Source organism: Martes martes, assembly GCF_963455335.1.
Source record: "Martes martes genome assembly, chromosome: 11".
NCBI lineage: Eukaryota > Metazoa > Chordata > Mammalia > Carnivora > Mustelidae > Martes > Martes martes.
The window spans coordinates 94,767,421-94,794,439 of record NC_137899.1 but is presented as its reverse complement, the minus strand read 5'-3'; the positions used below and the strand labels follow the sequence as shown (position 1 = coordinate 94,794,439).

The 27,019-nt window shown below is 35.8% G+C and overlaps 1 protein-coding gene across 5 annotated transcripts in view; it reads left to right on the top strand.

The window, feature by feature from the left end:
• Window positions 1-27,019, top strand: part of BRAF (B-Raf proto-oncogene, serine/threonine kinase) — a gene marked incomplete at its 3' end in the record, with an annotated part of 175,882 nt that overhangs the window by 86,777 nt on the left and 62,086 nt on the right. For all 5 annotated transcript variants that reach the window (XM_080818213.1, XM_080818215.1, XM_080818212.1 and 2 more), the window contains exons 3-7: window positions 2,550-2,813; window positions 17,762-17,865; window positions 18,720-18,822; window positions 23,314-23,462; window positions 24,404-24,523. In XM_080818213.1, the coding sequence (XP_080674339.1) occupies window positions 2,550-2,813; window positions 17,762-17,865; window positions 18,720-18,822; window positions 23,314-23,462; window positions 24,404-24,523 (740 nt within the window). The remainder of the gene's footprint in view (window positions 1-2,549; window positions 2,814-17,761; window positions 17,866-18,719; window positions 18,823-23,313; window positions 23,463-24,403; window positions 24,524-27,019) is intronic.

The following is a 27,019-nucleotide window of genomic DNA, read 5'->3' as shown; positions in this document are numbered from 1 at the left end:
CAGTGCCAGGCACGTGTATGTTCACTATTATTAATTGACTGGTATTTTTTTTGTTTTGTTTTTGCTTTTTGGTGGTTTTTGTTTTTGTTTTTTTGAGAGAGGGAGAGAGAATGAGTGTCAGGGGAGGGGGCAGAGGGAGAGGGAGAGAGAATCCTGAGAAGAAATCCTTGACCTGAATATAAATCAAGAGTGGACGCTTGGAGGACACCTGGGTTGCTCAGTTGTTAAGCGTCTGCCTTCAGCTCAGGTCATGACCCCAGAGTCCTGGCATTGAGCCCTGCATTGGGCTCCCTGCTCCGTGGGAAGCCTGGTTCTCCCTCTCCCATTCCGCCTGCTTATATTCCCTGTTTCAGTGTCTGTCTCTTTGTCAAATAAATAAATAAAATCTTAAAAAAGGAGAGAGAGAGTGGACACTTAACTGACTGAGCCACCCAGGCGGCCCTTAATTGACTGATTCTAAAGGCTCAAAAAGTGGATCATATTGAAAGAGATGCCCTTAAGTAATTAGATCTTGCAAATGAAAGCTATATCAAAATATAGCTTAGAAATTTTTGAATTTATTTGGTTGTAATGTCCTGAAATGCTATGAAACGTGTGCGGAATCAGGATAGGGCATCCAGTAGGCTAAAGGAGAGGGCATTTTGATGTACTTTAGGCCCTTTACCTCAGTGGCGCAATTTAGTATTTTTCCTCTTTTTTTCTTGAAAATTATATTTTAAGAGCTAGCATAGTAAGTGCAGTCTTTATTGAAACAAAAATTCTCCTTCATTCCCTTGTATCCTTTGATAATTCTCCCTTGCTTGTGGAGTGAAATTCAGGCTTCATAGCATGGTATATACGCCCTCTACAAGCTAGTCCTTTACCCGTTTTCCCAGTCTTAACTATTTGCTTCCCTCTATTGCTGTTTTTCATTTAAATACCACAAACATATATTGATCCGTTGCTATTTCCCAGATATTAAAAGTACTAGTCTGTACTTTTCTCTCTATGCCTTAAAATTTCCTGCCTCTTTGTTTTGTTTTAAGATTTTACTTGTTTGAGAGCAGGAGGTGGGGGGAGAGGAGCAGAGGGAGAGGGACAGACTATGCACTAACTATAGAGCCGGACAGAGGACTTCTTCCCAGGACCCTGAGGTCATGACCTGAACCAAAATCAAGAGTTGGTAACTTAACCAACTGAGCCACACAACCACCACAGAATTTCCTACCTGTTTACTTTATGGCAGAATTTCTCCTATACACAGTACTCTCTTCTCCCCACTTAACTCCATCTACCTAATTGCTAACATTTTGAGGCCCTTTCCTTCCTCAGTCTCACCTTGTATCAAAAATGTTTTTTTTCTCATGTACAGCACTTAAATAAAAATACATCCACCTGCTTCTCTGCAGCCCAAAAATAAACTCTTTGAGGGATAGGAAATGCCATTTTAAAATCTTTTATTCTCCTTTGTAGCCTTTTATAAATGTTTGTAGTTACTGCATCTATGTATGGTGGTAGACAGAAATGGTGGACTGTGGTGTGGGGGAGAGTGATTACCACTGCCTTAAAGAACCATATATATATGTGTATATATATGTATGTATGTATATATATGTGTGTGTGTGTGTGTGTATACCCACACATACATATGTGTATATATGTATATATACATATATATATTCTCCAATTCATTCCATATATATATTCATATATATATATATTCTCCAATTCATTCCATCTCTTTACTTTCAATATTACTGTTTTCAAAATTCTTATTACTTTTAGAATATGATATCTTATGTGGTCATTTGACTTTATAGCTTTAGTCAAATGAAACTTGTAGAAAGAAACCCTGATGGATAATGGCCCCAGAATTTCTTGACTGCAGGGTATAAACCATCTTTTTAGATAAAATTTTATTCTCTAAGCAGTATTTGATGGGATCATCAGAGATCCATAGTGAGGAGAATAACTAACAGCTCTTTCAGAAAGAAGGTGGCAGTTATACATCTTTTAAGTCCTATTGAGTTTTTGGTGTTAATGGGGAGATCTGACACTATACCTACCAGAGTCTTATTTTTTTGATAAATCTCTTCTAACACCTCATCTCCTTTTCAACCTCTGTTTCTGTTCTTTGAAAGGGAGAAAGGTAAGAAACTTTATAAGCCTACAACTTTTCTGGAAAAAAATAAATTTTTAAAAGAGATTATACTTAACCCTTGATGTAGTATATAGTATTTTATCTTATGTTAGATACGTTTTATGGAAGGTAAATTGCAGTATGACCAGAATTTGTAAAGACTGCCTTTTTTAAATTAATATTCATGGCTATTCTAGACATTTATTTTTTTTTCAGTTTCTCAATGCAATGTAATATCACAAAAGATTTATAAATATTAAAAGTGGAAGTATTAATTTATAGTACTTTTAGCATTTATTTAATAACTTCTAACTTAAAACCCTGTTAGCTAGATTATAAAGAGATTATAAATCAGGCTTAAATTTCATACTTCCTTTTGTTGTTGTCAGGAGAAAGTTCAGATTCAACATAAGTCTGCTTTATTTTATAGGCCTATGAAGAATACACCAGCAAGCTAGATGCCCTCCAACAGCGAGAACAACAGTTATTGGAATCCCTGGGGAATGGAACTGATTTTTCTGTTTCTAGCTCTGCATCAACAGACACGGTTACATCTTCTTCCTCCTCTAGCCTTTCAGTGCTACCTTCATCTCTTTCAGTTTTTCAAAATCCCACAGATGTATCACGGAGCAATCCAAAGTCACCACAAAAACCTATCGTTAGAGTCTTCCTGCCCAATAAACAGAGGACAGTGGTGAGTCAACTTTTAATATCATCATTGCTTTTTCTTTATGTTTTTCAGAAAGAGTAGTTGTTGAAACTGAAATATGTTACCACACCATACTCCGTGGTCTGCAAATGGAAGCATCCATTTCAAACAGGAGTTAAAGAGACATAATTATTTGGTGCCATTGTCTGTGTTTCTTAACTGGAACAAATAGTATTGTGTTTAGTGTCTGATTTAACATTTTAACCTGTCTACCAAACTTGAACCACACTCAAGTCTAAGTATGAGTTTCGAATCAAAAAGAATTTCAAGACTTGATCTTGTTTGTTGTCTAACATATGTCAGGTAAGCTTTGTTCTTTGCCCTTGAGAAATCCCTATTTGGACTTATTGTCAAATGTTGGATTTTTAGTGTGCTTGATATTTTTTTTGTTTACATAACTTCTGTTGATGATAAGTATTACCATTGGAACACAGTATTCTAAGTAACATTTAAAGCAGGGAGATCTGCACAGTTTTATGGGTGGTCTATAATCCTTGAATGCAACAAGTACTGTCATTGGATTTAATAATAATGCACCTGTATACATCACTACTTTTTAAAAATGTATGTGATTATTTTTGAAACTAATAAAAAACCTTTTCATTTCCAAATACAAGTGAAATCAAAGTAGTTTTAATTTTTTCCCCCTTAGTAGTAATGCTTGATTTTCATGGAAAAAATGCTACAGTGGCCTCCAGTGAGGTCAGTTTGTCACCTTGTGCAATAAAGGGATGCGAGTGTCCATGTGTGGGGATGCAAGACTAGGCCTTCAGCCAGTGTCATAAAGTGTAGATGGAATGTGGATCCTCACATAAAGCTGAGCCTTTGAAGAGCTTTACCTTCAGCAAAAGGGTGAACTAGAAGAAAATCTACTTACTCAGTATACGTTAATAACAATGAAACTTGTCTGTCTTCACCAGCAGTCCAGATAAAGCTTAAAGTTTCCCTTTAATTCTTAATTATAGGCCTGTCCTCATGTCCTCATGGTGTGGGGTTCATATTTATGCTTACGGGTGCTGTCCAGGAACTTTCAACCCAACAACTGGTCCTGGAGAAGTAATAGCAGTCAGGCACTAGACAGAAGTAAATGCAAAATCTCTTTGGCCTATCTGGGGCTCATGGAATCCACATAGATAATGCCCACTAATAAGCTCAAAATCCCATGTTATAAGATACACAGGGAAAGAGCTTATCAGTGCATTAGAAGACTCAAAAACAACAGGGCTCTAAAGAAAGAACCAAATAGAACTTCAAGGTGATCCTAAAATTTTAAACTCAGTGAATGATTGTTATCATCTGTGAAGTATTCTAGCTAAAGATGACTGTGTTGTTAAGCTTCTGAACCTTCCTTTTTACGAGAAATACAGGGGATAAAGGAAAAAGTTAAGTGCCATGAAGAAACAGGCAGGTTCAGTATTTGGGCATTCTATAAGACAGATGGCCTGGACTCAGTGTGACAGAGGACAGAAAAGATTGGAGATTATTCTACACTAAACAAGACTGGAGAGTTGTAAGCAAATGCAGTGTGTGAGTCTAGCTTCAGCTAGGATGGGAAAGAGCTACTACAAAAGGCATTTTGTGTTGGGAAATGGTGAACATTGATTAAATACATTATTATGAAACTGTTAATTTTCCTGAGTGTGATAATAGGTATGTGATTATGTAGGGAAATGTCTTTATTCTTAGGAAATATACTTTTCAGTATTTAGGGGTGAATTGTCATGACACCTACGACTTTTTCCACCTTCTTTTTTGAAATACAGCTTATACACAGTAAAGTATACAAATGTCAAGTATACAGTTGAGTTACCTTCTACATATTTAACTACTGCAGAGATCAAGATAGTGAACATTTCTAGTGCTTGAGAAGGGTTCTCCCATGCCCCTACCAATTCAGTAATCACCTTCAGGAGTCATCACTATTCTTACTCCTATCTCAATCAATTTGGAATTCCATTTCAAATGGTAAGATGGAAAGCGAAGTGTTAGAGAAAATAAATAAGAAAAAAAATTTAAAATCTAAGTAGAATTTGGATGTCAATTTTTATCATTCCTTCTAATTTTCTGTGAGAGAAATTTTCCGTAGTTGAATTGGGAAAATTCAAACAACTTAGACCAAAGGAAAAACAGAAATTTCAAAAGAAACAGTTGTCACTAGGGAAAAAAACTAATGAATATAAATTGATACTGATTTGAGGAAGTAGCAAGGTAACTTTAAATAAAATCTCAGTATGTCAAGTAATTACAGCATATTACAGAAGAAGTATCGAAATGCAATTAAAAATCAGAATATTTTAAAAAACTAAGTACATGAGGTAAAAGTAGATTAAAGGGAAAATTAGTAAGCTCTAAAAAGCAAGGAAGGAGAGTAAAAAAAAAAAACTGTAACAGAGAGGATAAGAGATATGAAAGATGGAGTGAACAGTTTCATTATATGCCTCAGAGGAGTTCCAGAAAGTGAGAATAGAAACATGGGATGCCTGGGTGGCTCAATTGGTTTGGCTGCTTTCGGCTCAGGTCAGGATCCCAGGGTCCTGGGATCGAGTCCCACATCAGGCTCCTTGCTCAACAGGGAGCCTGCTTCTCTTCTTCTGCCTGTCACTCTGCCTGCTTGTGCACTTGTGCGCGCGCGCTCTCTCTCTCTCTCTCTCTGTCAAATAAATAAAATCTTTAAAAGAAAAAAAGGGGGGCGCCTGGGTGGCTCAGTGGGTTCGGCCTCTGCCTTTGGCTCGGGTCATGATCTCAGAGTCCTGGGATCGAGCCCCGCATCGGGCTCCCTGCTCGGCGGAGGGCCTGCTTCCCCCTCTCTCTCTGCCTGCCTCTTTGCCTACTTGTGATCTCTGTCAAGTAAATAAATAAAATCTTGGAAAGAAAAAAAAAGAAAGAAAGGAGTAGAGCAAAATTCAAAGAAATGATGGCTATCATTTGTGAAAGATGAAAATCTAAAAAGGCCCTAGAAACAATAAAATGAAAGGATAGTATTTTAAAACCATTCAGGAAAAAAATTATCTTTAAAAAAGTCTCAGATTATCAAAAAATTTTCATTATAGCAGCTATGGAAGCCAGAAGACAGTAGACTAGTATATTTAGAATGCTGTAAGTTGCTTAGCTACATTATGAGTTGAAAGTACAATAAAGGCCTTTCTAGATGTGAATTTACCTTTCCCAGGCTTTGCTGAAAAGAACTACCCAAAAATTAATTTAGAAAGAAAGTTGAAAACGAAGAAATGAAAAGTAACGTGTTCATAAATTGGACTTCATTGAAGTTAAAAACTTAGGCTCTTCAGAAGACAGTATTAAGAGAATAAAAAGACAAACCACAGACTAGTCTTTGCAAAACACACGCTTGATTAAGGACATGTATCCAGAGTATACAAAGAGCTCTTAGAACTTAATAATAAGAAAGCAGATAACTCAGAAAATAGGCAAAAGATTTGAACAGATACTTCACCAAAGAAGATACGTAGATAGTAGGTAAATACATGAGAAGATCCTCAACATCATTAGTCACTGGAGAAATGCAAATTAAAGGCACAAGATAATATCATACACCTACTAGAATGGCTAAAATGAAAGAGAAGGCATACCAACTTATTGGCAAGAATGTGGCATAACTGGAATTTTCTTTCACTGCTGGTGGGACTATATAATGGTACAGTCACTTTGTAAAACATGTCGAATACAGTCAAAACTGTATTTGATACAGTTTTACTTAATTTTTACTTAATATAGTTCCTTTTATTTAATACAGTTCCTTTTAAAATCCCAACAGCTTTTTTTTGCAGAAATAGAAACATCCATCCTGAACTTAATGTGGAGGCTTAAGGAGTCCTGAAGGGCCAGCAGTCTTGGAAAAGAGCAAAGTTGGAGGTCACACACTTCCTGATCTCAAAACTTAGTACAAACCCACAGAATAGCATAGACATAGAGGCATATAGGTCAGTGAAACAATGAGTCTAGAAATAAATTCTTTTTTTTTTCCTATTTATTTATTTATTTATTTGACAGACAGAGATCACAAGTAGGCAGAGGCAGGTGGGGGGAGTGGGGGAAGCAGGCTCCCAGCTGAGCAGAGAGCCCAATGCAGGGCTTGATCCCAGGACCCTGGGATCATGACCTGAGCCGAAGGCAGAGGCTTTAACCCACTGAGCCACCCAGGCGTCCCTAGAAATAAATTCTTACGTATATGGTCTAAGGATCTTTGACAGATACCACAACCCCTCATTGGGGGAAAGGACAGTCTCTTCAGCAAATGATGCTGGGAAAACTGGATAGTGCATATGCAGAACAGTAAGTTGAACCCTTACCTTACATTACATGCAAAGTTCTCTCAAAATGGATCAAAGATATAAATGTAAGAGCTGAAACTACAAAACCCTTAGAATAAAAGAGAGGAAAAGCCTCACAATGCTGGATTTGGCAGTAGTTTCTTAGATATTATACCAAAAGCACAGGCAACATATGTAAAAATAGAGAAATAGGACTATTTCATAATTAGAAACTGTGTGCATCAAAGAACATAATCAGGACTCCTGGGTGGCCCAGTTGGTTAAGCATCTGCCTTTAGCTCAGGTCATGATCTCAGGGTCCTGGGATCAAGTCCTGCATTGGGCTCTTTGCTCAGTGCGGAGCCTGCTTCTCCCTCTGCCTGCTCTGTCTGCTGCTCCCCCTGGTTGTGGTCTCTCTCTCTCTGACATAAATTTTAAAAAGAAAAGAAAAAGAACACAATCATCTGAGTGAAAAGACAGCTTATAGAATGGGAAGAAATATTTGCAAATCATACCTATGATGAAGGGTTAATATTTAGAATGTATTTTTAAAAACTCATACAACTCAAACACACACACACGCGCACACACACACACACAGACAGACACACCCCTAAACAACCCAATTAAGAAAAAGAGAGAGGACTTGAATAGACATTTCTCCAAAGACTATCTACAAATATCTAACAAACACATGAAAAGATGCTTAACAGTAGTCATTAGAAATATGCAAATCAAAGCCACATGAGCTGCCACCTCACACCCTTTAGAATAGCTACTATCAAGAAAGGAAGGAGGGAGGGAGGAAAGAAAAGACAAAGAAAAAGAAGGGAAGAGGAAAGAGTGAATAGCACGTTGGCAAGAATGTAGAGAAATTGGAACCCTTGGGTGCCTGGGTGGCTCAGTGCATTAAGCATCTGCCTTCGGCTCAAGTCATGATCCCAGGGTCCTGGGATCGAGCCCCGCATTGGGCTCTCTGCTCAGCAGGGAGCCTGCTTCCTTCTCTTTCTGCCTGCCTCTCTGCCTACTTGTGATCTCTGTCTGTCAAATAAATAAATTTTTAAAAAATCTTAAAAAAAAAAAAATTGGAACCCTTGTGCATTGCTAATGGGAATGTAAAGTGGTGTGACCACTGTGGAAAACAGTGTGATGGTTCCTCAAAAAACTAAGAATAGAATTACCATATTATCCTGCAGTTCTGCTTCTGAATATATACCCAAAGGAGTTGGAAGGGTTTTGTTTTGTTTTTTTAAGATTTTATTTATTTATTTGACAGAGAGAGATCACAAGTAGGCAGAGAGGCAGGCAGAGAGAGAGAGCGTGCAAGCGAAGCAGGTTCCCTGCTGAGCAGAGAGCCCGATGCAGGACTCGATCCCAGGACCCTGAGGTCATGACCTGAGCCTAAGGCAGAGGCTTAACCCACTGAGCCACCCAGGCGCCCAGTTGGAAGGGTTTTAAAGAGATTATTTATACACCCATATTTATAGCAACATTATTCATAATAACCAAAAGTGTGTAATCAACCCGAGTGCCAATCAAAAGATGCATGAATAAACAAAATGCGATGTATGCATACAACGGAATATTATTGAACCCTAAAAAGAAGGAAATTCTGGCACATTGTATAGCATTGATGAATCATTAGTCAGTCACAAAAAGAGAAATACTGTAGTATTCCACTTATTTGAGTTACCTAGTCAAATTTGTAGCCAAATTCATAGAAAGAGAAAATAGGATTGTGGTTGCAAGGGGTGAGGGGAGGGGAGGTGGGGAGTTGTTCTTTCATGGTTACAGAGTTGGAATTTTTCAAAATGAAATGAGTTATGGCTTTTGGTTACACAACAGTGTGTAAGTGCTTACCATAGCTAACTGTATACTTTAAAAATAGTTAAGGTGTTAAATTTTATGTTATATGTATTTCACCACAATTTAAAAAAATGAGTTTGGCAATTTTGTAAAAAGTTAAGCATACACCTAGTATATGATCCAGCCATTCTACTTCTAGGTATTTACCCAAGAGAAAATAAAGCATATGTCCATACAAAGATTTGTACAGAGTTGTTCGTAGCCCCAAATATTCATCAACAGATGGTTAAGCAAGTTGTGGTATATCCATAAAATGGAATACCATGTGGTACACAGGAATACACTGCTGATAGACACAACAACATAGATAAATCTAACAATAACCATGCTAAGTGAAACTAGCCAGACAAAAATGAATATGCATTTTACACTTACATAAAATTCTAGAAAAAGCAAACTGTTCATAGTGACAGTGTTAGATCAGTATTTGTCTGTACCTGGGCCTGGAGCAAGAGGGAAGAATTACATAGGAGTGCAAGAAGACGTTGAGAAGGTGTATTGGGGTACATTATCTTGAATGTGGTGATGATTATATGGGTATATTCATAATGTCAGAATGTATCAAACAATATACTTAATGTAGTTTATTGTAGGTCAGTTAAACCTCAGATCTGTTTTGTTAAAAAAAAAAAAAAAAATGAAGCGGAGCACCTAACTGGCCTAGTTGGAAGAACATGTGATTCTTGCTGTCAGGGTCATGAGTTCAAGCCCCACGTTGGATGCAGAGATTACTTAATAAAGCTTAAAAAAAAAGAAAAAATGAAGAGCTGATAGTAACCAAAAGAAAATTGGTAGTGCTATCTACGTATTATATGAAATAGACTTTAAAGAGAGAAAAAAGTGTTAAGGACGAGGAGGGTCATGGTCTGGCAGGAGAAAAAGACTAACCTTTTATCTTATACTTAAGTATTTTTTTCACAGAGCTGTTTCTTTCTTATGTTTAAAATTATTGTTTAGAGTGATTATATATAACTTATTTAGCCATTTTTCATGATGGATAGTTAAGTAATACTGTAATATACATTTAAATACCTGTGTCCTTAAACACTGTTGGAATATTTTTATGTTAGATACCTAGAAATAATTATTGAATAATGTATGCACTAGCATACATTCTTAATAATATATGACACTTACTTTTACCGTGAGACTCTGGCCAACACTGAATGTTAAAATTTGGAAGATATTATTATTGATCTAATAAAATTTAAAGTATTTTAAGCCTGGGATACCCTCATTCATATAAACTTTTTTTTTTTTTTTGAAGATTTTATTTATTTATTTGGCAGAGAGAGACACAGCGAGAGAGAGAACATAAGCAGGGGGAGGGAGAGAGGGAGAAGCAGGCTTCCCGCTGAGCAGGGAGCACAATGTAGGGCTCGACCACAGGACCCTGGGATCGTGACCTGAGCCGAAGGCAAATGCCCAACGACTGAGCCACCCAGGCGCCCCAATATAAACTTTTCAGTACATAAATCATACAACAACTGAAGGTTAACAAAGTATTAGACTCACCCAATTACCCTGAAACACGGCTTGTCCTAAGCATGCCTTTTTAGAATTCACAACTTTAAAGAATTTTTTTATAGATTAAGACTTCAGTCACATACTATACAATTCACTTATTCAAAGGGTGCAATCCAGTGATTTTTAGTCTATTCACAGAGTCACACAAATGTCACCACAGTCAATTTAAGAATTTTTTCAGGACTCCAAAAAAGAAACCCTATATGCATTAGTTGTCACTTACCATTTCTCCCCAGTCTTCCAGGCCTGGGCAACAACTTACTTCCTTTTATCTCTATAGATTTTCTATTCTGGGCATTCCATGTAAATGGAATCATGGAATGTGTGCTCTTTTGTGACTGGCTTCTTTTACTTAGCATGTTTCCAGTGTTCATCCATGTTGTAGTGTGATTCAGTCCTTCATGCCCTTTTATGGCTGAATGATATCCTATTGTTTGTGTATACCCCATTTTATTTACCCATTCTGAGTGTTGTTTCCACTTTTGGGCTATTGTGAATAATACTGCTGTGAACATGCATGTACAAGTTTTTGTGTGGACATATGTTTTCATTTTGTTGGGTATGTGTTTCATTTTTGTTGGGTATAATAATCTTTTGGGGAACAGCCAGAATATATTACAAAACAGCTGTAGCATTTTACTCTCTCACCATTACTGAATGAGGTTTTTGGTTTCTCCCATCTCCTCACCAGCACATTTACTGTCTTTTTGATTATAGCTGTTCTAGTGTGTGTGAAGTGGTGTCTCATTGTGGTTTTGATTTGCATTTCCCTGATGGTTAATGATATCAAGCATCTTTTCATGTGCTTATTGGCTTTCATATATCTTTTTTGGAGAAAGAATTTCTTTTTATAAATAGTTGTACATGGCATGCAGAGACAAAATAAAATACCATAGATTTGAGATAAGAATAATTATCAGAGTTGATGAGCAATGTTCTAATAATAGAAATTGGATAAAAAAGAGAGAAGAGCCAGGATTATTTCTTCTAGAGATAGCAAAAGGTGCATGTTCTAAGATATATATATTTTTTTTTTTTAAGATTTTTATTTATTTATTTGTCAGAGAGAGAGAGGGAGAGAGAGAGAGAGTGAGCACAGGCAGAGGCAGAGGGAGAAGCAGGCTCCCCGCCAAGCAAGGAGCCTGATGTGGGACTCGATCCCGAGACACTGGGATCATGACCTGAGCCGAAGGCAGCTGCTTAACCAACTGAGCCACCCAGACGTCCCTAAGATATATATTTTTTTGAAGGAGAAAGAAAAATAGAGATTATAGGAATAAAATGGAATGCATTTCGGGTCTGAAAAGAGAACTACAGACGGTAAGTAAGTCTGAGATTGGGAAGTAAAAGTAAGGTAGACTAAATGAAAGGATTGTAATACTAGGAATGTGATAGTAGCTAGCTACTAGAAGTTTTCTTTTATGACTATAAACCAGTACTAAACAAAAAACCATGATTAAAAATTGGTGACCAAGTCACCAATTTAGCATTTAGAAAAGAATGTTCATAAGGTTTTTTAAAATTTTGTATTTAGAAAATATATTTATATGGAAAAGTATAAAGGATAGTATATTAAAATCTGTTTAGTCACCTCCAATGAACAAGTAGGAGTGTTTGTTATACACTACACACACACACACACACACACACACACACACACGCAAATGTGTGCCAGTTTATACAAGGAGATCTCAAGGTATCATGAAGTTTACTTAAAGAATATAGTAAAGCCTGCATTACAAAGAATTTAAACTACCAAATTAATCTACTAGCTGAAATAATATATAATAATATTGGTGGCCTCCTGAATTTTGATGGCCGCTCCTTTAAGAAGGTCTTTAAGTTTTAAGAAAACCTTTTATTTTTTTTTTAACTTTACAGAAATTTTTTTTTTAAAGATTTTATTTATTTATTTATTTGACAGAGATCACAAGTAGGCAGAGAGAGAGAGGGAAGCAGGCTCCCCGCCTGAGCAGGGAGCCTGATGCAGGGCTCGATCCCAGGACCCTGGGATCATGACCTGAGCTGAAGGCAGAGGCCTTAACCCACTGAGCCACCCAGGTGCCCCAAGAAAACCTTTTATTATGGAAAATTTTAAGCATATGCAAAGTAGAGTAGTGTAGTGAGTCCCATGAACCCATTGATAAAAGATGGTTTATATTCACTTTAAAAAACTGATGTGAAAGTTTAGACTAATGTATTTTGTTTTGGTCTAAATTATCCTTTGCAAAAATACTTAGGCAATTTCATTGACTCTAGCTTTTTTTTTTTTAAAATTAAATTTTTTATTTATTTTCATCGTAACAGTATTCATTGTTTTTTCACCACACCCAGTGCTCCATGCAATCTGTGCCCTCCCCAATACCCACCACCTGGTTCCCCCACCCTCCCACCCCCCGCCCCTTCAAAACCCTCAGGTTGTTTTTCAGAGTCCATAGTCTCTCATGGTTCAAGACTCTAGCTTTTTATTAAGATAGGGTGCTTATTCTTAAAAAGTCGATAGAGAAAAATTGTTCCTGCTTTGATAGCCTAATCAAGGACATTTAATTTTGGAATCTGGAGAAGGTGCATAAACCTGGTTCTTTTGAAAGTATCTTTTCAGCCTTTAAATATTAGACAAACCTCTCCTCCCCTTTTTCTTTTCCATCAGGTAATTCTTTCATGTGGTATTTAGATAAAGAAATTTTGTTTCTACCCTGTTTCTATATCCTATACATCTAGGTTCCTGTGAACTTTTTAGGTCACTGTTTTTCTTTGGGGTGTGTATGTATATTTTCTGGTTTTTTTTTTTAATGTAGCTACAGGCAAATACAAAAATATTTTTTTTTCTCATTTCCCCACTCCTCTTTGTGTACACAAGCCATCATACCATATATATCATTTTGTATCTTAATGTTTATGTAGACCACCCTGGAAATGTTCCATTTCCATATATAGAGAACTTTTAAATAATCTTTTTATAGCTGTAGATTTCAATGTATAGATATACTCTAGTTTCCCAGAATACTGTAGTTATATCAAAAGTATGCTTGCCTGGATCAAAAGGAAATTTATGTGTGTATTTCTGATAGATACTTTGAAATTTCGGTTTGTAGGTCTTGCTTAATTTTGCGCTGCCACTGGCAGTGTGTGAGATGCGTATTTACCATAGCCTAGTCGACAGAACATGTTAACAAGCTTTTGGACTTTTCCCACTCTGATAAGTGAAAAATATTTTGACAAGTTTGAGTTTGCTTTGCTCCTCGTGAGGTTGACCACCTTTTCATGTTTGAATGCCATTTCTGCTTCTGTTTGTGTGAACTATATTTCGTATACTTTGCCCATTTTTTTAATTGGTTGTTAGTCTAAATCTCAAATTTTCAGCTCTTTGCATATTAGGAGGATTACATTAATGTTAAGTGAGTGCAGATAGTTTTTACCAGTTTGCTTTTGCCTTATGACTTTGCTTTTAGGTTACAAATATATTTCTTCATGGTTTATATTTGTCTTTAGACTGCTTATAGTTTGTTTTGCCTTATAAAAAGCTCTTAGTTTTATGTAGTTGAACTTAACATTTTTTCTTTTATGGCAGATTTTGCATCATAATTATAAAGTCCTTCTTAACTTGAGGTTATGAAGGATTTTGCCATGTTTTCTTCCAGTACTTTTATGGTTCGTTCCTTTCTTCCTTCTTTCAACAGCTAAGTCTTTGATTCATTTAGTTTACCCTAGTATACAGTATGAAGTATGGATGAACCTTTTTCCTAAACTAGTTCAACTGTCTCAACGTGGACATTTTTACCTATTTCAGACACTACCTTTATTTTAATTTCCTTTATATATTAGAGTTTATTTTGGTCTGCTCTATTGGCCTGTCAGTCTGTTGACCTGGCACTATCAATGAAGGAGCAAATAGTTTTAAAAAATCAGCCTACAGGAGTGGAATGAAGGACTGACTGATGACTTTCCCTTATTAATGAGAGTAGAAGGTATTTTGTCTGCTGATGAAATATACATACACTTTGGAATTAAGCATACCTATATTAGAAGATACATGACAGGAGTGCATGAGGGAAATTAGCAAGGGAACTGAGAGGTGTAGTAAATAGCCACAGTTCACTCATGACCTTATATGCCATGTTACAGAATTTTAAATTTTCCCTATAAGGAACTGGAAAATTTTGAGGAGTATTTGAATTTTGCCCTATAAATAATGAAAAATTTGAGCAGACTACTGAAAAATAAAATTACATTTTAGAATGGAGTTCTGAATCTCAGTTCATTGAGCCTATCAACAGTTGATACATGAACTTCAGGTTCGGTGAACCTTCTGAAATTTTACGTTTCAGAGAGAGCATCTAAGACTTTCTTCAGATTCTCAGAAGTCTTTTTTTTTTTTTTTTTTTAAAGAGGCAGGGGAGGGGCAGAAGGGGAGAGAGAATTTGAAGCAGGCTCTGTTCCCAGCACAGTACCTGATGTTCAGAGCTCAGTCTCATGACCCTGAGATCATGACCTGAGCCAAAGTCAAGACTCAGAAGCTTAACCGACTGAGCCACCCAGGCGCTCCAAATTCTCAGAAGTCTTTGACACACACACAAGTTAAGAATACCTTCTTTCGAAAGATTCCTCTGGTGACATGGGATAGGGCTTAAAACTAGAGATAAGATTGCTAATAAAGAAGTTTTTGCATAAAGTATACAGAATATGAGTAGCAGAGGGTAAAAGTGAACTTTCTCTCTGTTCATTATTTCTGGAAAGAACGGCCAGTTTTTAATATTTGTAATAGTTATGGTCTATAAATTCACCAGAAACACTGAATTAAAGAATATTAGACCATTGCTTCTAAGGGAAATAAAGGGTTACTATTGTATAAATGAGCCAAAATGGCTTTTGTATATTGGCCCCTAGGTTATTCTCAGTAGGGTTTTTGGACTGTACAGTGTTTATATGATCTGAACTCCTTATACATAAGAAGGTGTGTATATTAATCCAATTATGGACTTAAAATATTTTAAAAGTATAAATACCCTTATTTGCTGCAAAGACCAGTGTGTAGACCTTTGCTTTTTAGCAATATTTTTAAGTGCTCCATTTTAATGCCAAGGAATAAGTCTTTTGGCAACACAAACTGGTCAGTAATAGGTAACGCAGGTATGTTCAGGTTAAGCCAACAATGTTTTGCATTTTTATGCTTCTTTTCTGTCAACACTAATGAAGTCAACATTGCCTGAATGTCTGAATAATGAAACACATCCCTGTTTAAAAGTATGTAACTGAAAAAGAAATAAAAAATAAAGTAGTTTTTTAAAAAAAAAAAAAAAATTAAGAAAATTCCATTTATAGTTACACCAAAAAGAATAAAATACCTGGGAATAAACTTAACCAAAGAGGTAAAAGACCCATACTTTGAAAACTATAAACATTAGTGAAAGAAATTAAAGGTGACACAAACAAATGGTAAGATATTCCATGCTTATAGATTGGAAAGATTAATTTTGTTAAGATGTCCATACTACCCAAAGCAATCTATAGATTGAATGTAATCTCTATCAAAATACCAACATTTTTCACAGAACTAGAACAAATAATCCTAAAATTTGTAGGGAACCACAGAAGATCCCCAAATAGCTAAAGGAATCTTGAGAAAGAACAACAAAGCTGGAAATACCACAATTCTAGAATTCAAGATATACTACAAAGCTGTAGTAATCATACCAAGTATGTGGTACTGGCACAAAAATAGACATATAGATCAATGGAGCAGAATAGAGGGCCCAGAAATAAAGCCACAATTGTATGGTCGATTAACCTATGACAAAGGATGCAAGAATAAACAATGGGGAAAAGACAGTCTCTTTAATAAATGGTGTTGGAAAAACTGGACTGTTTATACCATATATAAAAATGAACTCCAAATGGATTAGAGACCTAAATGTAAGACCTGAAACCATAAAACTCCCAGAAAAAACATAGGCAGTAATCTTTTTGATATCAGCCTTAGCAACATTTTTCTAGGTATGTCTCCTTAAGCAAGGGAAATAAAAGCCAAAATAAATTATTGAGACTACGCCAAAATAAAAAGCTTTTGCCTAGTGAAGGAAACCACCAACAAAAGAACAAGGTGACTTACTGAATGAGAGAAGATATTTGTGAATGATATATCTGATAAGGGGTTAATATTCAAAATATGTAAAGAACATACAACTCAACACCAAAAGTTCCAAATAACCTGATTAAAAAATAAGCAAGGACCAAAAAAAAAAAAAAAAAAAAAAAAAAAAAAAAAGCAAGGACCTGAATAGATATTTTTCCAAGGAAGACCTACACATGGCCAACAGACACAGGAAAAAATGCTCACCATCACTAATCATCAGAGAAATGCAAATCAAAACCACAATAAGGGGGCTGCCTAGCTGGCTCAGTCAATAGAATATGCAACTCTTGATCTTTGCGTTATCATTTAGAGCCCCGTGTTGGGTTTAGAGATTACTTAAAAATAAAATCTTAAAAAAAAAAAAACAATAAGATAACACCTTACACCTGTCAGAATCATTAAAATCGAAAGAAGTGTTAAAATGTAGAATGTAGAGGAAAGAAAACTCTCATATGCTGTTGATGAAAATGTAATTGGGCACAGCCACTGAGAAACAGTATGGAGGGTCCTCAAAAATAATAAAAATGAAAATAGAAATAACAAAAAGCAGAATCAGAGAACAAAGTGATGGCTGCTAGAGGACAGGAGAATAGAGGGATAGGCAAAACAGATAAAGGGAAGTAGGAGATGCAGGCTTGCAGTCATGCAATTAATAAGTCATGGGAATATAGTCAATGATATTATAGTGTTGTATGGTGATGGATAGTAGTTACACTTGCGAGTATGGCATAATGTGTAGAGAAGTTGAATCACTATGCCGTACACCTAAAACTGATATAATGTGTATCAACTATATTCAAATTATAATTTTAATTGCTTTTGCTTTATGTGTTGACATGTTATTTCTCAGTGATGGGTCCCTAGGAATCTGTTATATTTTCTATTCTCTTTTTATATGTTAAAATACTTCATAATTTTAATAAAAAGCAAAGTCAATTTTGCTTTAAGTTGGTGAAAGTAGATACTTGAGTCATAATTTTCCTTTAATAGCAAGTTAGCATTACAAATGATGTTTTATCTGACATACTAATCCATATGATATTTTAAAGATATTATAGAGTATTGAGCTTTTTAAAATGATGCAAAAAAATGTATGATTTATTCCCTTTACCTCATACCGTATATTTATGATACCATAGGTACCTGCAAGATGTGGAGTTACAGTCCGAGACAGTCTAAAGAAAGCTCTGATGATGAGAGGTCTAATCCCAGAGTGCTGTGCTGTTTACAGAATTCAGGATGGGTATGGTTTGTATGTGACGTGAAATTTTCTTTAAAAAGGAAAAAGAAAACCTCACACGTTAAACTTCCAGGTTTTCTGTAGCACCTTTACCCAAACCTAGGGTATTGAAATTTAACTTTGGAAAAAAAATATTAAGTTAGCCTAAAGAAAACTTGCAGGCCTTTTGAGGAGTTAACATTAGATATTTTGTATGATGATAGTGTTTGTTACTCTGATCAAATGACTTTATTTGGAGTGTGAGATTCAGTGTGGCTTATTTGAATAATGGACTCTTCCCCATTCCCCTGTTTTTAATATACACTCATAGTTTCACAAAAGACTTATCAAAATTAACATTTTATATTAAACTATTTTTCTTTCAGAAAAGTATCTAAAATTGTGCCAAGATCCCCACCCCCTCCCCACCCCCCCTGCCAAATCTTGAATCCTATCTAAAAATATATATATATATATCCTTTTGGGGGCATGTTGTCCCTTGAGTGCGCTTTTTTTTTTTTTTTTCTTAATGGATAGATAAATCCGTACCTCTGATTTTTTTTTATTTTATTTTATTTTTTTGAGGAGGGGACCCTAGGAACAATCAATTTTCTGCTGTTGTAGGTCTTTTCTGGAGCTGGCTTGAAGAAAAGAGTACATCTCTTTACCCTGCTGTTTGTCCAAGAGTGATACATTTATTTGGGGTAAACTTAAAAATTAATTTATTGCCATTTAAATTTCTAACGATGGAAGACCAGGGAGCCAAATCTCCCTCACCATTACTAGCCCCTCAATAACCAATTTTCATGTCTTCAGCATGAGGCATATGAAGATTTTTAGATATGATAACCAAGAAAAGCTGTGTCTACACTTTTCAGAGAGAAGAAACCAATTGGCTGGGACACTGATATTTCCTGGCTCACTGGAGAGGAACTACATGTAGAAGTGTTGGAAAATGTCCCGCTTACCACACACAACTTTGTATGTACTTTTACATTTTTTCCAAATGTCAAAAGCATTCAAGTTCTTGCATATGAATTTTTGTTTAGGGAATATGAAATATGGATGCATAATTTTGAGACTGATATTTTACCTAAGTTGAAAATCAGTCCTGTTCTTTAAAAAATTTGTATTTAAACTAAAGAGTTTTATTTTCTTTTTAATTTGAAAAAGTAATAGATGTCTTTCAATAAAAAGAGCTGAAAAGAAAATCTGAATGGTACAAAAGTATATCATATGAGAAAAGGAAAATATCTAATAGGGTAAACACTTGTTAATTATTGTGTAGTCTTCCAAACTTTCTGCTTGTACAAACATGTGCTTATACTTTGAGAGCACAAAGTTCTCTCCATTCTCTTTTTTTCTCCCTTCCCTTCATTTCCATTTCTTTCCTAAAACTAAAAATGGAGTCCTGGTCTGTGTGATAGTCTTCACCTTAACCAAAAAAAAAAAAAAAAAAAAAAAAAGATTAAACAATCCATCGTGGATGTCTTTCCACATCAGTACACTTGGCTTTATGTTTATAGTGATTGCATAATGGTCCATAAGAATATGAATTCAGCATATTTATATTTAACCTTCCTCTATTAATAGACATTTAAGTTTTTTTTTTAATCTGTTTTATACAGGGCTAAACAGAATCTTTTTGCATACATCTTGATACACTTGTGTAAATGTTTCTGAAGGGTGAGTTAATGGAAATGGACTAGCTGTCCTTGAGGACCTCTCCCTTCATCTGTTTTTTGCATTTGCTGGAATCTAGCCTAAGCTAAGTGTCACCAGCATGATACCTGGAATGTGGGGCATCTCCACCTTAGAGATGAGGATAGAGTGCCCAGAGCTTGAGAACCTACCCTCTGAAAGGGTAAGGCAGAAGCCAGGAGTAGAAGGATCTATAAGGGAGGAATGCTTTTCTTACTTCCTATTGGAATTTTGACCATAGTTTATTTTTTCTAGATGAATAGATAGCTAGTTATTGCTTCCCTTTTGGCATCAAGTGCTTTCCCATGTGCTTTGGTGATCAGTATAGCTGGACTCCTAAAGCAGACGAGTAATGAGCTGATTTCCTTGGGGATTTGTGTTTTCAGGGCTCCATTAGTGGTGAATAATGATGAATAATTTGTGCTTCAATAAGGCATCTTTTCAATGAGTGTTGTCAGTCAGATTTACTATGTAGCGAATAGTTTTGTAATGATGACCTAGCAAGTTCATTACTATTGATTTTTTTTAAATTTGTAGAATTTCAAGTGAATAAATCTGAAGATAATTTTAAGTTTTTAGGAATCCAAAAACAATAGAGGTTACATTTCATGAAGATTACTACTCTTTTTCCTAATTATTTTTCTTGGCTAGAAAGTAGTTGAGAGGTAAGAGACCTAAGTTAACCATAAAATGGTGTTAAAAGTGGTGCCTCAGGAAGATCCTTGCTGCAAGAGGATAATGAAAACAAGCTGCAGCCTAGTTCCAGAGTATGCAAATCCTCACAACACAGTTGAAGCCCTGCCACTAAATATTTATTAAGAACTTTCCATTTGCCAACACGGTGTCTGATCTGGGACTCTAACAATGGATAAGAACAAACAATATCCCTGCCTTCGAGTAGACAGACAGATGTTTTGATAAGAACATGTCATAAACACTCTTAATTACTGTGTATGTATAAAGTACAGTAGATGCACAGAGTAGACTCCTAACCTAGCCTTTGGGGAGTGAGGAAGGTTTCCCAAAGGAAGAACTCTAAGCCAAGGCCTGGGAGATGAGGGAGTAGCAGATGGAGGGAAGAGAAGAGCCCTCTCACCAGAGGAAAACGGGGAGAAAGCATGGAACTTCTCAGTCTTGAAAGAAGTTCAGGGGGAATGGTGTCAAGTTGGAGAGGGGCTGGTTACAGTGTAGCAGGAGTTATGGGTAGAGTAAGAAGAATCCAGCTCCTAGCAATCCTTGTAAGGCGCATTAAAGATTTTCACTTCCCTTTAAAATAATTGGAAATTGATTGTGAGCAAGGGAGACGTGATTGGATTTGTGTTTTAGAACAATTGCACTGAGTGTCATGTAGAGGCAAGAGTAAAAGCAAGTGTTCTGCTTAAGAGAGAGAATTCCTTTGCTTCTCTGTGCTGGATTTCCTGGCAACTCAAGGAATGCTGCTTATGCCTCCCAGTTTCCTAGAGTCCATTATAAAAGCAGTTCGTATGGTATTTGCCTACATTTCAGGAGTCCCTGGGAACTGCCAGGGTAGAGGCAGCAGGAGAGGTAGAAAAACAAGAAAATAGACCTTCCTGTAATCACTTTTATTGACAAAGGTATATTCCCAGGTCCAATTATATGTCACAGTTTATACTCAAATGCATTCCCACATTTGCTTCTCCTCATTTCCACTCCTCTCTGCTTTCTTCTCTCCTCCCCTCCTGCTCTATTTGGTTTTCTTCTTCACATACACAAATAGTCTGGTACACATAGTTTTCAACTAGAATCAGTAACTGGAAGAAAGACTGCCAGCGAGTAGATTAATGAAAAGAGAAATTAGAGCTTCATGAAACTTAACAGATTATTAGGTGAGTGAGAAATGGAGAGGATAGGAGAGGATCAGAAGACTGTAAAATGCTGATTCCTGGGAACACATTTTGTATTTTTCTGTGCTCTGTTTTCTGAAATTCTGCAAGAAATATGAAAAACACTTGCTTTGGCAAATATTAGGCACATAAATGTTAAAGATTTTCTAATTTCTTTTATATCCAGAGACAAACAGAACAGTAACAAAACTAAAAACAAGCAGTTGCCTTTGTATCCCCTAGAAAGTGATACATAGACCAAAAGGTAAAGAAAACAAGAGCCACTCTTAAAATTACCTGAATGTTCTCAAAAAGCCTAGAGTGCCTGATGTGCTAAGATGTCATTTTCTTGATGAGACATTATTTTTGAAAACTTTTTATCCTGTTAAATGCATGTTTACTGAAAAAAATTTGGTAAACTGTGGGTATTGAAATCAACTTAATGGATCATAAAAAGCATTCCCATATAATAGGAAGTCCTGATGTATATATATATAGTCAGGGTAAATACTAGTGTCTGAATATAGGGGTGTCCTGGGTCATGATGTAAAATGTGTTTCTTATTATTGTTAGTGATGAAAACTATTTGAGAAAAAGGTGAATAAAGAATACACACAGCAGGGGCGCTTGGGTGGCTCAGTGGGTTAAGCCTCTGCCTTCGGCTCAGGTTGTGATCTCAGGGTCCTGGGATCGAGCCCCGCATCGGGCTCTCTGCTCAGCAGGGAGCCTGCTTCCCCCCTCTCTCTCTGCCTGCCTCTCTGCCTACTGGTCTCTGTCAAATAAATAAATAAAGTCTTTAAAAATACATATATATATATACACACACAGCAAAGACAAGGGACAAAATAGAGTCACCCATGCTCTCACCATTCTGAAGTAGCCACTGTTAACATTTTGGTGTTTCTCTTACATATTCTGCTTATTCTATACCCAAAACAGATACTCTAAAAATAATTTCTGGCTTCAGTAGTTATCACAGTAGAGCCTCCCTAACACAATGCTTTTATGTGACCTCTGTGTAGGTCATTTGCCTTCTGACATGGAGTTCTTCCATGTCGCCTTTTAAGTTTCCTGGAGAGGAATGTTCACAAATTTAAGTGTTCTAATCCTCTAACAAACCGATAATTAGTTAAAAGTGGTTCTTACTGTCTTTTAGGTGATTTTCCTGTCCTGTAGCCTTGTTAGTTTCTGTTTTGAAAGCTCTTTGAGTGATTATCTTCCCATTACTGAGTAGTAACTTTAAGCCATAGTTCCTTGTTTTACCAACTTCAGCCACCATTTACTGATTCCGAAGGGAATTAGTTCATTTGTAACATTACATTTCTTCTTTGTTCTTCCTCTTCTGCAGTGTGATTTTTTGTTGTTGTTGGTTGGTTGGTTGGTTGGTTGGTTGGTTGGTTGGTTGGTTTTGGGGGCGGGTTCCTCTGTTGGATACCTTTGTAACTTTAAGTAATAGAAGGATACCATTGTTTCTTGTTCTGTCAGCACCAGTAACCATCTCTTAACTCCTTTCTTTGTACAATTACTAAAGTGTGCCCTTACCTTCCTTTCATCCCTGATCCCTCCTTCTGCTTATCATCTCTGTTTTGACTTTTATGGAGTCAAGCTTGAAAATAGTTTCCAGTTTTTTACTCACTTTACATCTTCTCGACTTCTGAGTTTTATAGTAGTATATTGGGTGGGAGATAAATACATATAGTCCATCTATATGTCTATATATCTATATATGTCTATAAATACATATAGTCCATATAGTCCATCTTGAACCCCTCCCCTGGTTTTCATTTTAATGTCTTCTTATGTAAGGCACTCTCATGATATGAACATATTAAAGATTTGTTATTTTAAGCAAGAGAGTAAATAAGTTGATTTCTGAGACGATTCTTCCAAGTTTTTGAAATTCTCTATGGTGTTTTTTACTTTGTAGGTACGGAAAACTTTTTTCACCTTAGCATTTTGTGACTTTTGTCGAAAGCTGCTTTTCCAGGGTTTTCGCTGTCAAACATGTGGTTATAAATTTCACCAGCGTTGTAGTACAGAAGTTCCACTGATGTGTGTTAATTATGACCAACTTGAGTAAGTAATCAAAAAAAATCTCTTTTTTACCAACATTTTGCTTTTCTTAATGTGAAACTAGTGTATCTTAGAGTCTGGGAACTTTCTGTCCAGTAGAGTTATGGGGAATTTAAAAGGATGCCTGGAGAATATGCTGTAGTATAGCCAATATTGCTCTCCTGAATTGTAATTCTGATTAAGCTATACATCTCGTTTATGTCTTATACCCTCTTTGATAAAGATCCCTTGCCTATAGACATCATTTTTAGATGGTTTTTGGGAGGAGAGTGGGTGTGATTTCAATTAAGTTAACCATTGTATTTTTGGATCACAGATTGGGGTTCTGATTTTATCACTATTTTGTAAATTATATGTATTCTCTCTGTCTCTTTCTCTCTGTGTCTCTTTCTCTCTCCTTCAACCTCCCCTGCCCAGTTTATTTAAAAGTAAGATATAAAATCTTTGTACCCAGTATATCTCTTTCTAAAATTTCTATTTGCTTTATGCCAGAGTTTCTGTAATAGACTAGACTAAGTCTATTGTAATCTTTTTTGTTGTTGTTGCTGCTACTACTGCTAAGGTCTTTTTACTTTTCTCAATCACTTGAGCAAAGAGAATTCAGCTCTATAAAGTATGTTATAATGATGTAATCTGAGAGGGTAGATATATTTTCTTCTAATTCCTTAACCATACAGCATGATTTTTCCCCTCTAATATATAGAAATTCGCTGTATAGAGCAATTAGTTTTAGATTATAAGCTTGCTTTTCAAAGTACAATGTAATTTTTTTTTAAATAAGCCTTCAGGCAAAAACACAACTAATTGAATTTAACAGTCATTTCTGAAAGTAGAATTTGATCCCAAATATTTCTGTTAACTCTATAATGTATTCTGGTGTATGAAGCTTCTGGGTTTTGCACAAGTTAGGTTTGTTTTGTTTTGTTTTTGTTTTTGCCTCACAGTTTGCTGTTTGTCTCCAAGTTCTTTGAACACCACCCAATACCACAGGAGGAGGCCTCCATAGCAGAGACTGCCCTTACGTCTGGATCATCCCCTTCCGCTCCCCCCTCCGATTCTATTGGGTATGACTTGACTCCTGCTGTACAATGACAGTGCTATTTGAGCTGGTTTCGTTTGGATCTTTAGGTTAATTATAAACCTTTCCAACTACTTGGATTGTTAAATTAAGGATTTTTCTTCAGGTAACTTATTTTATCACATCAGGCAAATTTGTACATGCATTTGTTAAGATACATGTGGTTAAAACTGACATAGACTGTTTCAGGACCAGTCTTGGAAAAAAAGGAAGCAACAGATCATTCAGAGTCCCTGCCTTGTGCTCATCACTTTATTAGGTAATATCAAATATAGAAGTATATGATTACCGTTTAGAAAAGTAGCATTGACCAGTGAGACAATGGCAAACAATTTAAAAATTGTATATAATTATAGTCTACAGTTTCTCAAATGATATGATATTTTAAACAATGTGAGGACATAAATATGATCATGTTTCCTATAAACAGGAGAAAAGTGAGAGTAGTCAAAAATATTTAATGAAGAAATGGGATTTGAACTGAACTTTGAAGAATTCTAGAATCTGAATGAATCCAGGGAATAAAAAGCATGGTGGTGGGTTGGTAGCGGAGAAATAGCATAAACAAAGGGAATGGGGAGAAGGGATGGATATGTGTAAAGTGTAAAGAAAAATATTAATAGTATTAGTTATGGAAGATAAAGGTAAAACTGACTTTAAAGGTGATATAAATGCATCATATATTCAAGCTTCATAGGAGGGGGAAAAAAGATGATGATGGGTAACAGATAATAGTGTTTTGGAGAATTTCTTACATAGGTCTGCATTCTCTTTACCTTTTGGATTTGAGACAGAATAAATTATGCTGTATTTGGAAGCATATGTTTAAAAAAATGTCCCCACATGGCATTCTGTTCTATAATATTCCAGAGATAATTAGTTAAGATCATGAATATTTATTGTCAGTTTGAACCCTACTTCCTTTCTCTCTTTACAATGTATTGCTATCTTTTCTGCCTAAAGACAGAAAAAAATAAGTGGACGATCCTGAGACGTGTAATTTTACAAAGCCAACCTTTCTAGAGGGTTCATAGGCTAGAAAAATTAGCAAAAGATTTATATTAAAGACTGGATGTTTTTATCTACTTTGGAACACAAGAAAATGCAGCCATTGATTTTTTTTTTTTTTTTTTTTTGGTCAGGTTCTAACAGTTACCTGGTCTGTTGGAGTCCTTTTATTCCTACTGTCTCTATCGTTAGTTTTATAGTACCTGGGTCTTTCTTAGATCAAAGTGTTGTTATTGTTTGTTTTGGTTTTTAATTAATATTTTGGCTATGGCATTTACTCCTAGCAGGTCCCAGTTCTGTGAGCAGAGTTACAGAACACCACAATGAAATTAACATGGTCTTTCTGAAGGTTTATAATGGTAATGATCCAGACAGTTACCTTCCACTGAAAGGTTGCTGTCTTAAAACTGAGAAACCATTTGCTTATGCCACGAGTATTTTATTTATAACTAAACTAAAGTACATTCTGGTCTTGAGCAAATGATAAGAAAGGTGTTCTAACTTTTGTTTTCCTAATGCTTTTATGTCACAAGTGTCTGTATGTGCCTGTGAAAAGATAGAAGCCAATCCTGTCTATACTGCTGTTCCTTTGCATTTTGTTAATAGTACTTATAACAACTATAGTGCTTACGAAATACATATAATAATGAATGTAACCAAGATATATTGAAGTGATACATTGGCCAGTTTGTACCTCGTCTTCTGCTTTTAAAAATGCTGTGGGATGTTTGAGTATTTGAAAAGTCAGTGTTTTAAAATTTGCATATTGCTGAACAGAAGTAGTCACTTTGCTTCAAAATTTTTAATACTCTTAAAAAAACTTTTAATATTCTAGATTGAAAATGAGATATAAACTAACTGGTAATTTGCTGAAGGGTTTTAGAGGTAAAATTTTTTCTCTTTTTAATCTAATACTGCTTTGAAGAGGTTTGCAGCAAAATAGATAGAGGTGTCGTGAGAAAACCGGTTTGCTGGCTCCCAGCATACTTCATAGGGTATAAATTGCTTTGGTCCAGGTAAAGACATCCCAGTATGGAAACTGAATTTTATCAGTTCCTACAAATGATTAGAATTATTAGAGATGAACTGGTTTACAGTGACCAGAATTAGAAAAGACTAAGTCAGAATTCCAGGTAAATTCATTTCCATGAGAAATATAGCTGTGTATAGACCAAAGTTTGTATGTTGGATGGCCCAGCTCTCTGTCTGCTTTTAGAAGATATTTATGACAAACCAAATTATAATCCAAAGATTGCTTTTGTTAAGCATGGGATTAGTACATGACTCAGATGTTTAATGGTACCAGGACATAGTTACTTGCAGTTTTATCCAGAGTTATATATTTGCTGTCAGGGCTAGGTAGATTGACTTTATATGCCTTCTACTGGGTGGTGGTAGGTACCAACTGCCAAATAGACTCTTTCTGAGTTTATGTAATATGCAAGATATCTTCTCTTTCTTGTATATCTATTCT